Raw genomic sequence first — 17,194 nt, 5'->3', positions numbered from 1 at the left:
AGGAAACCTAATGAGGTTCAATAAGGCCAAGTGCAGGGTGCTGCACTTGGGCCAGGGTAATGCCAGGTATTTATACAAACTGGGGGAAGACCTCCTTGAGAGCAGCCCTGCAGAGAAGGACTTGGGGATCCTGGCGGACAAGAAGCTGGACATGAGCCAGCAGTGTGTGTTTGCAGCCCAGAAGGTCAACTGTGTTCTGGGCTGCATTAGAAAAGGGATGGCCAGCAGGGAGAGGGAGGTGATTGTCCCCCTCTACTCAGCTCCTGTGAGGCTCCATCTGGAGTACTGCATCCAGGCCTGGGGCCCCCAGTACAGGAAGGACGTGAAGCTCTTGGAGTGAGTCCAGAAGAGGGCCACTAAGATGATCAGAGGGCTGGAGAACCTCTCCTATGAAGAAAGGTTGAGGGAACTGGGGTTGTTTAGCTTGGAGAAGAGAGGCTCCAGGGAGACCTCATTGTGGCCTTCCAGTACTTGAAGGGAGGTTATAAACAGGAGGGGGAATGGCTGTTTGCATGAGTGGATAGTGACAGGACAAGGGAGAATGGTCTTAAACTGAGACGGGGGGGTTAGATATTAGGAGGAATTTTTTCACACAGAGGGTGGTGATGCTGGAACTGGAACAGGTTGCCCAAGGAGGTTGTGGATGCCCCATCCCTGGAGGCATTCAAGACCAGGCTGGATGTGGCTCTGGGCAGCCTGGTCTGGTGGTTGGCGACCCTGGACAAAGCAGGGGGGTTGAAACTAGATGATCATTGTGGTCCTTTTCAACCCAGGCCATTCTATGATTCTATGAATCATTGATTCTATGATTCTATGATTCTTATAACACAAAGCAGTTTCCAACATTTGCAAACAACTTTTTTTGCTTTCCAAAAATCTTTTTGACAAAAGTTAATTGAAAAGTTTGGCAGAGTTCAGCACACATACAAGGCATGTATTTAAACATGCACATGGATACAACACGCTGAGGATGGAAAACTCAGAGTTCTAAACACCTACAGTTTTAGCATGCCTCAACAAGGTGCTCCAACCAGGTGCAGCTAATGTGCAGAGGCTGAAGCTTCCCAGGCACTTCTGTGCCACCACTCTGCCCCATCTATCAGCAAAGTGCAAGGTTTGCTTCCCCGCCTGCTCATGTCTTGCTGGTTTGGCCAAGCTTCCCCCACAGCTGTGAGAGACCACTGTGGCTCTCACTGAATGTTTGGTAAGGTGAAAATGGGCCAGCTTTGTAAAATCGTGCACAGCGCCCTTCCTTTTACCTTTGCCCTCGCTTCAAGGAGACTGGCTCTCTAGGACTGCAGAAGCTACTTGTGTCTTGCGTAGCTCTGCATGTGCCCTGCGTAATGTAAACACAGGAACCCCAACTAAGCAGTTCTGGAAGTGCTTGCAAGACTTTTTTATACCTGTAAAGCATTGTCAGCATATTTCTGTTTGTAAGGAATTGCTCTTCTAATCCGTTATTGCTTTATGACAGCTGAAATTGCCTGACTTGATGCCAACATACATGAGCTACTAAATAGTTCTTAGATCTTATTTTATGGTCCATTCTCAGTTTTGAAATAAACAGATAAGCATTTTCTTTCAGCTTCCAATGACATGTGTGTGGATTTTAAGAAAAGGAAGCGGGCATGGAAGAATATTTAGACATTGCAAAACAGAGATCAGTTTTTGTTCCTTCTGCAATACACGCAAGCAATAGGCCTGCTGAGATCCCCTTCTTCTCCTGCTGGGTTTACTTCAGTCAGTCTGCTTGGATGCTCTAGAGCAGGTTTGTGCAAAGCTCCTGTGTGCCTGGAGAAGATGCTCCCCTCTTCCTTGCATGTTGCTTGCACTGTCCTCTCAAGGCTGCCCCCAGCTGAGGCTGTGAGGTGCTCCAGTAGGCCCATGGCCTTCGCCTTGCCGTGAACCACAGTTTGGGGGTTATGCTCTGCAGCCTGCATTTCACACCCGTGGTTTCTGCAATGTCCTGCCAGGAGCAATCATCATGCATTGCCAAACCTTTTGTCAGAACTAATCTTCACTCTTACCACATTTATGTCCAAAAAGCAGACTCGTTGTTCACATACAATAGGTCAATAATCACACGCTCAGGAGAAGCTTTGCTTATTTATCTCAGGTTTGCACAAGCCTGGGTGCTTGGTGTTTTCCCACAAATCAAGCACACAAACAGCACTACCTATCTACGCTGTACCCGTACACAAAACTTGCGCAGTTAGTAATTTTTCAAGCCCATCCTCTTTACTATTAATTAGTCATTTACATACAACTATAACACTACTGACTCAATATTTGTATGCACGCTCAGGGAAGGGCTTTCACCTGCAAAAGCTGTTTGAGCTGTTTAAATACGAAAGTACATTCCCACATGCTGGTTCAGATAAGCAGCTGAGCAGGCTGCACCACAGATCAGGCAGTCCATCCAGTCCTGATAGAGGTGGGCAGAGAGGACTGGAATATTTTTCTTCTGTACATATCTGTTTCCTGAAATTGTGGTTCTATTGCAGGGGGCTTTTATTTTTTCAGTAGCTGCAGCCTTGATTTCACACAGCATTACTTTTTACGTCGAAGGAGAAAAAAAAAAAAAATTCGTACCTCCCCGTCGGGGAATCGAACCCCGGTCTCCCGCGTGACAGGCGGGGATACTTACCACTATACTAACGAGGACCTGTACGGGGAAGTTTCTCGCAGCTACCACTACATCCCTTTCCCGTGCGCTGTGCCCTGCTCCCATTGGTTCGTTTACGTTTTCAGGTGCGCCCCGCCTCCCTCTCTCTTTTCCCGCCATGCACTATGGGAATTGTGGTTCTCCGCGCACTGCCGAAGCGCCCCCCCGACGGAGCGCAAAACCACGCTTCCCAGAGCCCGCCGCGCCGCCCTGCCCCTGCCCTCGGTGGGCGGGGCAGGTGACGGCGACGGCGGCATGGCCCGAGACTGCCGCTCGGGGCGCAGAGCGCGTGCGAGCGATGGCGGCTTCGGACCCGAGTTCGTTCGCGTCACCTTCCTGCTGCCTCACGCGCCATCTCCACCTGCGCTGCCGCGTGGACTTCGGCGCGCACGCGCTGCGGGGCACGGCGGCTTTCACCACGCGCGCCGAGCGGGATGCGCTGCGTTGCCTGGTAACGGCGAGCAGGAGGGCGGGCGGGAGCGACCACCGCCGCGCTGCGGGCGGGCCCGGCGTGGGGGCGCGGGGTCAACTCGGGGCGCGAGGTCAGCTCGGGGCGCTGCGGCTCTTGCGTTTCTCAGCCCCGGCCGCCGCCTCGCCGCTCCGCCTGCTCTTCTCTTCGTGCCGTCCCCGAGGGGAAGTGATGTTTTCACCTTAAAATGGCGAAGGATTGGAAATAAGCCGTTAGAACGCTGCGCTTACGGCACTTTCCTCATCTTTTTACTATGCCAGCTACTTTCGTAGAGTATGCAATTAAAAGTGCAAGCCTCGTGAGCTTTATGTATATTAAACAAAGCCAGGTTTGGGTCTCCTGGGATTTGTATGCTTGCTTTCCTTGCAGACTCCCCTTCCAGCCTTTAAGTTCAGTACTGCTGTCCTCAGATTCCAGTTCCCAGTGCTCAGTGTGCTTGCTTCACCTCCCTATTTCTACCTGAGAAATGTAAATGCTTCCCTCGTCAGGCAGACTCGTGTTTAAGGTACAAAGGTACGAGGAAGGCCATGCCAGTCCTTAACGCTACTCAATTCCTTCCAGGTTTTGGATACAAAAGACCTCCAGATATTTAAAGTGACTGCAAACGGACAGGATGCAAAATTTGCTTTTGGAGAGAAGCACAGCTTCAAGGGGACCCCCCTGAAAATCACGCTCCCCTTTGAGATGAGAAGGTATGCCCTGTGCCTGCTCTTTCAAATGGTTTCCAAAACATGCTGCATAAACTGCTTTTCTGCTTATGGAGTCTTTGCGTAAAGCTTGCAAAGGGACCTTTCAGAGTGGTGAGTTTCATTGCTGTGTGATCTCGTAGGTAAGTTTCATATTTGGCCTTCAGTAGGAAGGCGAACCTTTGGGAGTCTGTACCCACATCCAGGGTTTGAAATGATGGGATGGTGGAGTGTTTTAGTGCTTCTCCTCTGCAGGAGTCCTCCTTGCTCAGCTATCTGCGCTCTGGATGAGTTACTGCAGGATGAAGCCTGCAGAAATACAGACTGTTTTTCTTTCCTTTATACAAAGACTGACCCCGTGTTACCTTAAAACTACAGGTTACACCTGGGAGTAGATACAAATATGTTCTCAAATATCAAAAGCTTTATTGTGTTACCTAGCCCAAGTACCCTGAAAACAGGAACTTGTAACTGTAATCTACTTCTTCTAAGTAGCATGAAATAAAAAGCCATTGCCAAGTTGATACATTTTTGGCAGTTTGCTGTGTCCTTACAACTCTGCACCATCCCACCTGCTAGAGCCCAAAGCTGTGATTTATGGAGAGGTCCTCTTGTTTGAATTAAATTGTCCAGTAAATTGTTTCTTATTGTTTCATATTCAAAATGCTTCCTGTCTCTATGAACTTACCTTTGATTTGTAGTATTGTGGAAGAAAAAGGAACGTAGTAAGTCATCTGTTCCTTCTGGGGAAATGCTTATGAGTAAATGTGAAATTGAAAGAATTAAGTCCTTGAACAAATAGATGTTGGTGGAGATATAGAGTTTTTTCTTTTATTTGACTTCCAGCTGCTTTTTTCATTGTAGCAACAAGAATTGTGACGTAGTCACAAATAGAGACTAATCTTGTTTGTATCTTGTGTTAGACATAGTCTTCCTTGGAAATCAAAATAAAATGATGATAGGAAAGTGAAGAATTAAGAATTACAACTGAAAGCCTGACTGTTCAGCGAGCATATATGCCTTGTGATAACACAGATTGCTTTTTCTTTTGCTCTCAAATATGTACTTTGGAATGTTAGTTGTAAATTAGATATGTGTACCTGGTCAGTTTATCTGGTGTCCAACAGCACTGATTACCTGGATTTTGTGCTGAGATATGTTTGGTTTGTTAATTCCCAAGAGCAGTTTGTATAGCCTGGAACTTTCAGGTAACAAATGCAAGTACTTTCATGTGCAGTAATTACTAATAACAATTTTCTTCTTAAGGGTTGCATTTGAAGAATGTTCAAATCCTTCATTATTTTGGTGTGTATGTTCTTTTATAGGCCTTTTATGCTTTTTTGTTTGCTTATTGCATTCAGGTTTTTTATATTTACATAGTTTTGCGAAACTACAAACTTAGCTGGTTTAAGGAGTCAAAAGAAGTTGTCTTCATTCTCCATGAACTATAGAAAAGGAGAATGGAAGCGTCTTGTGGCGTTAAAATTGAAATAAAACAAATGACTTTCACTGTCATAATTGAAAAGGGGTAGTTGTTTGTTCTTATTGTTCTCAGTGCTTCTGAGACAGTATGGCAGACTGTTTTCCTGAAAACTTTGTAGAGGAATTTCAGAAGCGATTGCAAGTCATGTCAAAACTGACAGTGTTCTTTATTGTACAGGGGACAAGAAGCAATTATTGAAATTTCCTTTGAAAGCTCTCCAAAGTCTTCAGCTCTCCAATGGTTTACTCCAGAGCAAACTTCGGGAAAGAAACACCCATTTCTCTTCAGCCAGTGCCAGGTTGACTGATGTTTCTTAGTTGTTTGTTATGTATTTCTGTAGTTCCCTCAGTTTCTAAGCAGGGGAAAGTACAGCAGCCTATAACTGCGTGTGTCAAAGACTGTAAACAAAAATACTGCAGTCAGCTTATTGCTGAGATTTTATTATATGTTTGCAATTTACTAAGTCCAGAACTGCTTTACTCTCTCCAGCGTTCTTGTCGAAAAACATCTAGTCACAGAATGGTAGGGTTGGAAGGAACCCCTGGATGTCAGCTGGTCCAAGCCTTCTGTGCAAACAGGAACATTTAGAATGGTTTCCCATCCTTTGCAACCAACACATGTGGTTATGATGTCTTACCTGCCACTATTTCCTTAAAAAATCCTTAATTGTGAAAACTACAAATGACCAAGTATTGGTTTGTGGTTAATTAATTCTCTGCAGAAGCTGTACAGATTTCTAATATAATACATTAATTTGATTTATTTCCAGTCCTTTGTGCAGGGAAAATAATTACATTTTAGCTGATTTTTTTTTTTTTTTTTTTTTTCCTCTAGGCTAACCATTGCAGAGCCATTCTTCCTTGCCAAGACACACCTGCTGTGAAACTAACGTACTATGCTGAGGTGGGTGAACCTAAGACAAGTTTGTGTAAATGAAGACAAACACTACAGTGTGTGATTTTTATTTACTTATTTGTGGTAGCTGCCAAAAAAAAAAAAAAAAAATCAGTGGCCTGAAATAAAAACAGAGAATATTGACTTTTAAACTTACTGTAAGAGGCAAAAACTGTGTGTCTTCACTGTGACACTTCTCTAGCTTTACCATTTTAGTTATATGTATCATCTCTTTTATCATTCACATGTATCTTTATTTCTAAAAAGAGAAAAAAGTGTTGAAGTAGAAAAAAATCTTCGCAAATCTGAGAGCAAAACAACAAAAAGTGCTGCAAAGTAAAAAAAAAAAAAATTGAAATGGCTTTCCTGTATGCATTAAGTAATGTGTTCTGGTACATAGCTGAGGTATCTTTGTAGTGTTGGTGTAAATAATCTGGTTGCTCTAAGGAAGCAAGAAGGGAGACATGCATTGTGTTGCTCAGTAGTCAAAAGAAAGTGAAACTTGGAACACTTGTTGAAGATTGTCCTTTTGGTTAATTCAGCGTTGCCAGCCCCTGAGGCAACATTTTCTATTTGAGGGGGAAAGTTTTCCAATAGGACACATCTGGGCTACTCTCTTTGCTCCAGCTGCTTCTAGTATATTATATAATACTGTATGCCAGCTGAGTTCCTCATGGCCGCAATGCCTTCTTTCAGATATCTGTTCCCAAAGAGTTGGTGGCTCTTATGAGTGCTGGTCGTGATGGAGAGATGCCTGACCCAGAGGACAGCAGTCGGAAGATTTACAGATTCAGTCAGAATGTAAGTGCTACAGGCTAGTAAGTAAAGGGGTGACTGAGGTCTTATTGCTTTTATGGAAAGCATCTCCAACTAATTAAAGATTGCGGATTCATTATGCAGTGCAGCTAGTTCAATGATTCCACTGTTCCTAACATGGCAGTCTCAATTTATTCTCCTGGCTTTTGTTCTCACAGCCTTTTAGGCTACAGTCCTGGTGTTTGTGGGATCTCCTGGTGAGCCTAGTTCATATTTCTCAACAGGCAGGAAAAGAAATTAAGCGAAGGGAAATGTAATAAGCTGATCTGGATGAGTGAGGGTCTGAGTAAGGGCGCGGTGGGACAGACTTGAGTGGCTGGAGAGAGGAGTGGAACCTCTGAACTGCAGCTGCTGTTGGACTGATTTGGCTGCTATGTGAAACCTGAGAGAGGATAGGAAAACAAATAGTTACTTCATCTGTGAGCTCTTCAGTACAGTGTTGTACCTGCTCTGTAGAGCCAAAAACGTTTTATGCTCTTGGTCTAGTGTATAAGGCTTTGGTGTTTGTTGTATGTTATCTAGAAATATGCTGCTGTTGAGTTGGGTGGACTTGCACAATGTATAATATCAGATGCATCAAATTCTTGGATATGTATATATGTTGAGCTTACCTAGAATCACTTTTTTGTTCCTTTGATCCTGGCCTGGGAGAAGCGTAGTAGAGAGCAATCTCCATAAAACGGATTTATGGCCCAAAAGCTGTTGAGATTTGAAGCCATTTCAGAACTTGATCCTAACTTGTCAGGCATCAAAATGTGGGAATTTACTGTTAATCTTTTAATAACCTCTCTATAACACAAGTCAATGGACTTAAATCTTTTCCAGAATATGTTGTGTTAATATGTGAAATGAAAACAAATATGACTTAATAGTACTGGAATTCATTTGGAAAACTGACTTTCTTTTGAACGCTTACCAAACAAGTGATGGTTTTTATGTATGCCTTTATAACTACAGATTTCTTTTTTTTTCCTTTTCAAGCAGAAATAACACCTAAAATAATTGTGTCCTTTGTATGAAAGATGAATGAAACAAGTACTTGTAGATGAAGAAATATCATTTGGAGAGAAATAACAGTACCTTTGTAATAATGTAAGGCAGAAAGCTATGGAGGAAACGTGTACATTTGTTTTACCTTTTTGTACATTTGTTTACCTTTGTTTTACTTTGCTTGAATCAATGATGTTGACAGGTCACATTAAATAAGGTAATTTTTTTTTAATGTTCTCCTTTAGGTTCCCATACCTTCCTACTTAATTGCTTTAGTGGTTGGAGATTTAGAAAGCAGGTGAGTGAATCTGCACAAAGTATAAATATTAATAGCGGTTAAGAAAAAAATATTCACAGGTTTTATTTTTGTTGTTGTTATTTTTATGAGTTTTTCTTTGGTCACTTGATCAAATTTCTAGTTTTTAGAAGTTTGAGAGGTTCAGTGAACCTATGAGGAAGTAAACTTTCTCTTCATCCTGGAACTGAATTGTTCTGCAGTACTGCACCTTACTGAAATCTTGATTCAGTCTTGCATCATTTTGCTATTCAATATACTTTTGCATTAAGATCAACTGTGAAGATTTTTGAGCTGATTGGAGCCACTAAGAGCTTCTTTTAGCTCAAGGAAAAATGTATTTTTTTTTTTTCCTCTGGTAATAAATAAGCCTACTGTTGTACCAAAGGCAGAAAATGAAGGCTTCAGCCTTCAGGATGTGTTAATCAAGCCAGTAATAATGCCTGCATATTAGGGCTTTACAGCATTTTAATATCTATAAATGCATTCCCTGTTTGTTTGTCTTGTAGATGACTGTGGTTTGTTTTGTTTGCTAAGATTCTGTAATGAACTTCTTGAACATCGTGGGTTACGCATGAGCACATTAAACGTGTGCTTTCTGTGTTAGTTTCCCATAGAATGTTTTCCAGTTCATAGTGTTCTTACTGGCATTTTCATTTTCAACAGAAAGATTGGTCCAAGGACACTGGTATGGGCTGAAAAGGAGCTGGTGGATAAATCAGCCTATGAATTTGCTGAGGTAGGTAATTAACAAAAGTGTTTTCTAAACTAATCGTTTTACTTAGTATTGAAAAAGGAACAGGATGTGGCTTAGAGTTTTGTTCATCTGTAGCCCTGCTTTCTCCTCTTCCCACCCCAAAAATGCTGCTGTTCTAGCACAACACAGAACTGTTACTAAACATAATTATTGCTGCACAGTCTTGTGCTTGTTTATCATGTGGGACATTCCAAGATGAGAGAGAATGCAGTGTGGGGTCAGTAGCTTATAACTTCTCTAGTGCTTGTAGTTAGAAATCGTATCATAATCTAATGTGAATTCTTCTTTCAGACTGAAGCTATGCTGCAAACAGCTGAAGATCTAGCAGGACCTTATGTATGGGGACAGTATGATTTGTTAGTCTTACCACCTTCTTTTCCTTATGGTGGTATGGAGAATCCTTGCCTTACTTTTGTAACTCCAACCCTATTGGTAAGTGTAACAGTGGTGAAAGTCAAGCTTTCCTTAGAGTTTACTCATCCATCATATGATGGAGGTTTATCTTCAGGCTGTATAAATCTTTTGTCCAGAAAGATTTATGTGGTATATTTTGAGCTTTACCTGAAATGACAGTTGCCTTTTTTCTTCTTTTGTAGGCAGGTGATCGATCTCTATCAAATGTAAGTGCAAAATAAGTTCGTGTCTTCAATTAGAATATAGCTTGAATTTGCATCTAAGCTTTGTAGTGAATATCTGTAAACTTAGTCTCTTGTTCATCAGGAGAATTAAAAGTTAACACAGTGATTCAAAAAGTCTTACACAGTGTGTTTTAGTTCTAAATAAATTCTAAAATAACCATTTTGCATAATAAACAGATGAAAATTACTTACCTGCCTTAATACATAGGGGACTGAAGTCAGCTACTTAGTCGCTTTTTTTTTTTCCTATCCTGTGTTATATAGGAACATGGATATATTTAAAAGTCACAACCAAGTTGCTTACTTCTAAATTGTTTGTAGGCAACTTCTTCAATATATCTGGCTCTATGAGTTAGAACTTGCACTGTGTATGACTTGTTTGTAAAGTGAAAATCATGAGTACAAGTTGAATAAATTCTAGTTTTGTCCAGTAAGTTGAGTATTCTGGAAGCTGTTTTATCTCATAAGTCTCTGTACTAGACTGATACACTGCCTTAAAAAATGAATATGATTCCTTATATGATGGTTGTCTCAAGAACACTGAAATATTAGACATGGGTACTTTTTAATGTATTGTTCATCATTATTCTTCAAGGGAGCAACTTCTTCTTGTTTGCTTCTTCAGAACATCCCAGCTCTGCAGCAGACAAACAAATGTGAGGAAGTAATATTAGTCTGTTACTTGACATGTATCCAGTGTTCTGTAATGTCATTTCACAAGCAAGTACCTGCACAGTTCTATCAGAAGAACTATTTCTGTTGATTAATATGGCTCTATGATTTGCAAACTACAGATTCAAAATTATTTCTCATGATGGTTTGATTGCATGGAGTTAGTCCACCAACTGTTGTTTATATGGAAAAATTTACAGATCTTTCACTATCTGTTGACCTTGGGAATGTAGTGCAGTAATCCTGCTAGGATTTTTCTTTTCTGTTTGGGATTTGATTGTTTTCAGGAGAGTCTAAACAATAAATCTGTCTTTTTCTATCTTAGGTTATTGCTCATGAAATCTCTCACAGTTGGACAGGAAACTTGGTAACAAACAAGACATGGGAGCATTTCTGGTAGGTATGATGTTCAGTACAATGCAAAATATATATTAAAAATCTGCAAAGAGAATAGTGAAATTCATTTTGTCATCCTACCGCTACTGACATTATCAGTATGTTTCCAGGCTGAATGAGGGGCATACTGTGTATCTGGAACGCAGGATTGGTGGTCGGTTGTTTGGTGAGCAGTTCAGGCACTTCAAAGCCTTAGGAGGATGGAGGGAACTGCAGAATACGGTAAGTATCTTCAAGGTTTTGTTAACTTTGTCTAGGTGTGCACCTACACAGGTTGCTCTGAAAGTAAGACTATGAAACTGCAAGAGATACCATAAGCACAATAACACTGTTGGATGGACCAAATTCTCAGCTAGAAAACACTGTTTTTCAACATAGTCACCACCATTAGCTGTGCGTTTTTGGCAGCAAGAAACAAGAGCCTGCATGCTGCATTCTTAAAAATTTGTACCAGTAGAGGTGACCTGCTCAGTACTGCTGGAACGCATCACCCACTGCCTCACCATCCACTGGTTGGTCTCCATACATGTTCAGCAAACATCAGTGAATGTCAACGAGTATGTTTGTTTCTGCATGGAGAAATTCAGTTCCACACCTTTGCTTTGTATGCACTTCTTTGTCAAATGCTGTTTTGTCACACTGCCCCTTTGCTGCCATCTGTCTCACAGCAACAAGATGTAACAGAATGTTGGCAGAAAGGTTCAACCTCTACTGCTACACCACCAACATCCATCTCTGTTGCTGTGGGCCAACATAATAACATAGGAAGCATTACTTCCAGAGTGGCCTTTGTAAATAAAATAAAGCTGATTTCACTGTTCCCAGAAGTAAGACTTATCTACATATGTCAACTTTCCTAACATTTTCTTACTAAAGGATGCCCAACTTTGATTCCAAGGTATGTTATCTTCCCAAGATAAATAGCTTAGAAAATAAATAAAGCTTTTTGCAATGTTTTGAGCTATTCTATAAGGATGAACTTCTTTCTAGCCTCTCTTGGTTGTAACTAAGTGTGGATAAACTGTTGTGTCACCTGTTCGCTTACTAGAAAGCAGCTGAAAGCTTGTCAAAATTGAAGAACTATAGAGTCATGTAGGTTGGCAAAGACCTTGAACATCATCCAATCCAACCATCAGTTCATCCAACTGGGTCCCATCATTGAATTATGTCCCTTAGCCTCAAGCTTATCTCCAGCCATGACCATCAGAATCACCAGTGCCAAATACAAATACATGATTTTTGTTTTTTTCTCTTGTTTACTGAATTATACTTGAACATTTTGCAAATCTATTACTATTTAGGAAGGCTGATAAATTTTGTTAGATTAGGTAGCATAGGTAAGCTTCAGTTTTCAGATTTCCAGTCTGTGTCAAAATAGCTGCCTCTCATTCTGTTTGATAATGCAGTTTACCTCTTTTATTATATTTCCACTTCTTTTTTTTTTTTAATCTTTTATGCTACCTATTTAAAACAAGTAGTTTGATAATAAATAATCCCTAGGTTCTCATGATTGCAACATACGTGACAGTAATTAACTACTTAGGAATAATAGGAACATGAAGTAATTGATCCTAATGTCTTTTTGTTTGATGCGTGGTTGGGCATGCTTAGAGCAAAATGAGAAGAAGTTCAATAAACTGCACAGATTCAAAACTTAAGAAAAAGAGTGAGGCAGTGATTTGGAATGAGGCTGTCTCTATTTTGGATGGATGATATCTTTATAAGTAGGATTAGCAGTGATTTTTTTTTTTTTTTTCCAAGATTAAATTTTTCTATATCTTTGTTGCAGATAAATGCAGTTGGAGAAAACAATCCCATCAGTAACCTCGTCCCCAATCTGAATGAAATAGATCCTGATGTTGCCTATTCATCTGTTCCATATGAGAAAGGCTTTGCTTTGCTTTTTCACCTTGAACAACTTCTTGGAGGACCAGGTAAGTGTTAGTTAGGCTTCACATATAATTCTTTTCCATGTTAATTTCAAACACTGAAACGATTGTTTCTTTTTAATTCTTAGATGTCTTCATGGGCTTCTTGAAGGCTTATATACAGCAGTTTGCTTATAAGAGCATAGTAACCGATGACTGGAAGAAGTTCTTGTACTCCTACTTCAAGGATAAGGTTGGGTAGTATTTAAAACCTTTTGGTTATGTGAAGCTATGGCACAACTCAGGAATTAACTTCTTTAAGGACCAGTTCTTTTTCTTTCTCCTTTTTATCTCAGGGTCTTAATATTATGCAGTCTGTAATCGTACAGAGATGGGTTTGCATTATGATGTTTGTGGGTTGGTTTGCTCTGTGGAAGTATTCTATTTCTGGAATGTTTTACATGGTAGTTAGAGGTACTTTAGAAGAAAAAAAAATTGAAACTGGTTTCATAGGGTACGCTTTTATCTAAAAATGACTCTTAAAATTCACTAAGAACTTGTGTTGTTCATAGGTAGATATTCTTGATAAAGTTGACTGGAAATCTTGGCTGCATGCTCCAGGAATGCCACCAGTGAAACCCACGTAAGCTACATTTTGTTACAGTATGTCTATTCCTTCCAAAGCTGATGATATTCCAAATGATAATAAAGCAGTTTGTAATCAGGGTGAAAGTCTTCCTACTAATGTTCTATCAGAAAATGACCTTGCGCTATGTAAAAACTGATACGTGTTTTATATAGGAGAAAAAAAGCACTATTAGAATTGCTTTCTTCTTAATTCTGCTGGAAATTCATTTTGCTTTGGAAGTTGCCAGGAAAGGCTTTTTTTTTTTTTCTTTGTCAGTTTGTTGTGACAGTATTCTCTTTTCTTCTACATTGTGTGATGTGCGAATCATAAAGCATCATATGCTCAAATAACCAATCATTTTAGGAGTGCAGGGCTCAATAGGTTGCATCACGTATGCACAGAATGCTTATAACTAAGGCAAAAATACATTTTATGATAATTGTATGTTTGTAAGTTGTATTTCAATATTGAATTGGAGCCTACAATGAAGAAAAAAAAGAAGTGGAACCATGAGCAAATAATTCCTAATTATCTTGTAAAAACATTGCAGAAACTTCTTGTTTCCTAGGTGTGATCCTTTCTTTATAATCTTTGACAGGTATGATATGACACTAACAAATGCCTGTGTTGCCTTGAGCCAAAGATGGATCCAAGTGAGTAGTTTAAGAATTTAACTGAGGTCTCTGTACGTTGAAATAGTTTTCTTTATACAGAGTGAACCATTCTCTTCTGAAATCTGTTACCTGCTTAGAAAGATTGTTAATGATGATAGTATTGCTGCTAGAGGTTTTACGTTATGCATAGTAGCCTTTCATTGTGGAATCTGTGGATTTGCTATGGCTTCTGTATGTGAAGTGCAGTATGTTTTTAATAAAGCATGCAGCCAGCTCCATGTGACATGTATATGCAGATGTTCAAACAAAGTTACACCTGTTTATGTTTAGGAATATCTATTAGAAACTTAAGAAATTATTTGCTTTTAGGCAAAGGAGAGTGATCTGGGTTCATTCAGCTCAGCAGACCTGAAGGGAATATCATCTCATCAATTGATTGAGTTCTTGGCACTGTTGCTCGTGGAGGTAAATGCATGGCGGGAGTATACTGATTCTGGTATCACTAAAGCAGTCACAGAGGCTCAAATGTTCTTTGAAATAAAATTGTCTTTTTTTCTTTTCTCTTTTCTTCTTTTTTCTTTTTTTTTTTTTTTTTTTTTTTGAAGTCTTGCTATAAAGCCTGCTCTCACTGTGCATAGTCACTAAAACGTTCAGCCATGCCTCCCTGATTATGTTTGGTTCTCCAGCTGACTGGGGATGTACAGGCTATTTTGGATTGAAAGATAAAAAGAATATTAGAAGTTGCTTGAATTTGTTCTATAATTGAAGTTTGTGACCTGCAATAAGCTATAAAAGCTGCTAATGAAACAATGTCCTTCAAGATTTGAAATGGCTGGTAGTACTGAATGTGGGAATTTGCCAACAGTTACTCACTGCCCCTTCCCTGATGCTCTGAAAAGGTGAAAGGAACAAGTTTATCAGTTAAAGTTTTTAAATCCCGTGTAACTTCAGTTCTCTAGAATGATCCTGTTTATTTTTGAGGTATGTGGTTTGAGGTGTGCCTCTACCTTATTCTGACTATGCAATTGCTTTTTTCAGGCTCCTCTTCCATTGTCACATGTCAAACGAATGCAGCAAGTGTATGACTTCAATGCTATCAGCAATTCTGAAATACGATTCAGGTTTGTTCTAGTATGGATGCTTTTGCTAGCCTTAAATGCCTTCATATAACAAATTGCCCTCCTTCATAAATGGTTTGAGCCACATTGTTTCATTGAACTGATGCAGTTGTTTCTATGTTTTGTATGTGCTTGTAAGCATGCTTACCAAAGTACCATTTGGGCAAATGTAGTCTAGTAGAGCAGGAAGAAATGAGCAGTGTGTTGTGTTAGCTGTGCCTCATTCTCATCTGTCAGGCTAGCAAAGAACCTGATGACCTTATAATTTGTTTTAGGGGTGGTATTGAACAATATAATTACAAGTCTCTCTGTGCAGAGATGCTTGAAAGATCTTTTAGGTATTCAATCAGGAACAGATCTTGTAGACTGGCCTAATGAGTTCTGGATCTTCTGCTGATGTGACAGAAACTTTTCCAAATTACACTGAGAAAAACCCATGCTGGCACATCTTAACACTTGCTATTACAGAGCTTCTGTCTCTTAAAATAAGTGTAAATATCAAAGGAAGTCTCTAAACAGGTATGAGAGGCTTTAGCTGTGTGTCTCAATTCTTACTACTTCTACTTGATATCTGCACATTGTTAAAACAAGTTACTTGCTTTTAAAAACAATTTATTTTCAAGGTCATAGTCATTTTCAAATATCATGATGACTCACATATTTTGCCTTTGTTATGTACTGGGTACATTTGCAGTAGTGATGGTTATTCGACTTTACCTCTAGCTTAGAGGTCTTTGTTCCTTATTATTAAAATCTAATTATTTTCAAGCGTACAGTATTTCTCTGGTTTTAAGTATGGGAAAACGATATTTCAAGAAACAAGTATGTGCCAGCTGGTGGTGAGGCTTTGTTTGCAGGCTTTTTATTTTATTTTTTGAATTTTTTTCATAACTAGGTCCCATGTGACAAGTGCTATGTAATTCAGCTACGGTAATATAATAGAAATACATTGCCTCAGGAAAAAAACATCCAACATCTTGGAGAAAGTTGAAGCATTTTGTTCATGTAACATAGAAAAGTCTGCTTTTGTACCATGCCATTCAGACACTAAATATTTTATATTGAAATTATGCCAGAATTCCATTCCCATGAGCAACACCACTTGGGGCATTTACAGGAGCAGAATCATAAGCTGACTAACTGCAGCAAATGAAAGTTCTGTTTGTTTATTTGTTCCAGATGGCTGCGTCTCTGCATCCAGTCCAAGTGGGAAGAAGCGATTCCTCTGGCTCTAAAAATGGCAACAGAGCAGGGCAGGATGAAGTTTACTCGACCCTTGTTCAGGTAGAAGTAATCTCCAGGTTGTGGAATCTTACGCTGTTGGCATTTTTAGTAGAACAGGATAAGTAATTCTAGATATTGTACATGCATTATATTGTGCTTTATAGTGATATAGCACAGAATTTTCTGTATGCTGCGAACAAGATTATCTTCAGAGTCACTTTCCACTTTCTGGCTTTTTTTAATAGGTTAAAGTTTATGTCCCAGTATGTCCCTAAATGTGAAGCCGTCAAGGGAAAAGTAAAACTTTGAGAAAATATCCACTGAGCCATGTACTGTCATTTGTTTCTTTCATAGTCTTTTTTTTTTTTCTTTTCTCATAACAGTATATAAAGTGTTTGTTGTTTTTGTTTTTTTTTTTTTAATAGGGACCTTTACAATTTTGACAAGTCTCGAGATCTTGCTGTCAAGACGTTCCTGGAGCATAGAGCCTGTATGCACCCAGTCACATCAATGCTTGTGGGCAGAGACTTGGATCAGTGGCAAGCTTATTGATTCCTTTGAAATTTTCTTATCGCGGATTCTGCAAACTGTTCATGTGCATGCTTGATGATGGTATAAAATGTTCTGCTTTGGTACTAATTTAGATCAAATTTGGTACTTTCTATTTTGCAACTCCGTGTAATAGGGCAAAAATCGCTAAATCTTTGGAACTAGGGTAAGGGTTTCTTTGCAGGCAATTGGTAGAACACAAAAAAATGTTCTGAGATGTAGTCATTTGTCAGTCATGGAATTTAAAAAACCTTGAAAGAGTGTGGCTCTTTGTGCACAGCTTTCTTTTTCATAGCAATATACAATTAAAACTTCAAGTATCTGACAACTGAAAATTAAATCTTTTTATTGCTCACTTGTCTGTGTATTGATCTGTATCAAAATAATAGTTTTCTTATTTACTGGAAGCTGGCAAATGTTGTAATTTTCAAG

At 39.7% G+C, this 17,194-nt stretch overlaps 1 protein-coding gene and 1 non-coding gene across 2 annotated transcripts; one reads left to right on the top strand and one right to left on the bottom strand.

Annotated features, from left to right (window-relative positions):
* Positions 1 to 2,592: 2,592 nt before the first annotated feature.
* Positions 2,593 to 2,664, bottom strand: TRNAD-GUC (transfer RNA aspartic acid (anticodon GUC)). The gene has a single exon. It is a non-coding gene; the product is annotated as a tRNA-Asp (tRNA).
* Positions 2,665 to 2,875: 211 nt separating this feature from the next.
* Positions 2,876 to 17,117, top strand: LTA4H (leukotriene A4 hydrolase). Its single transcript, XM_085223425.1, has 19 exons — positions 2,876 to 3,116; positions 3,696 to 3,826; positions 5,481 to 5,601; positions 6,138 to 6,206; positions 6,894 to 6,998; positions 8,249 to 8,301; positions 8,965 to 9,037; positions 9,347 to 9,487; positions 9,652 to 9,675; positions 10,691 to 10,761; positions 10,872 to 10,983; positions 12,551 to 12,695; positions 12,779 to 12,882; positions 13,202 to 13,272; positions 13,856 to 13,910; positions 14,241 to 14,336; positions 14,910 to 14,992; positions 16,169 to 16,273; positions 16,639 to 17,117. The coding sequence occupies exons 1-19, from the start codon at positions 2,964 to 2,966 to the stop codon at positions 16,763 to 16,765; spliced, it is 1,839 nt and encodes a 612-aa protein (XP_085079551.1). The 5' UTR covers positions 2,876 to 2,963; the 3' UTR covers positions 16,766 to 17,117.
* Positions 17,118 to 17,194: the final 77 nt, after the last annotated feature.

The sequence above is a fragment of the Meleagris gallopavo genome, chromosome 1, assembly GCF_905368555.1.
Source record: "Meleagris gallopavo chromosome 1, MGAL_WU_HG_1.1, whole genome shotgun sequence".
Classification (NCBI taxonomy): domain Eukaryota; kingdom Metazoa; phylum Chordata; class Aves; order Galliformes; family Phasianidae; genus Meleagris; species Meleagris gallopavo.
This window is presented reverse-complemented; position numbering and strand designations above follow the sequence as displayed.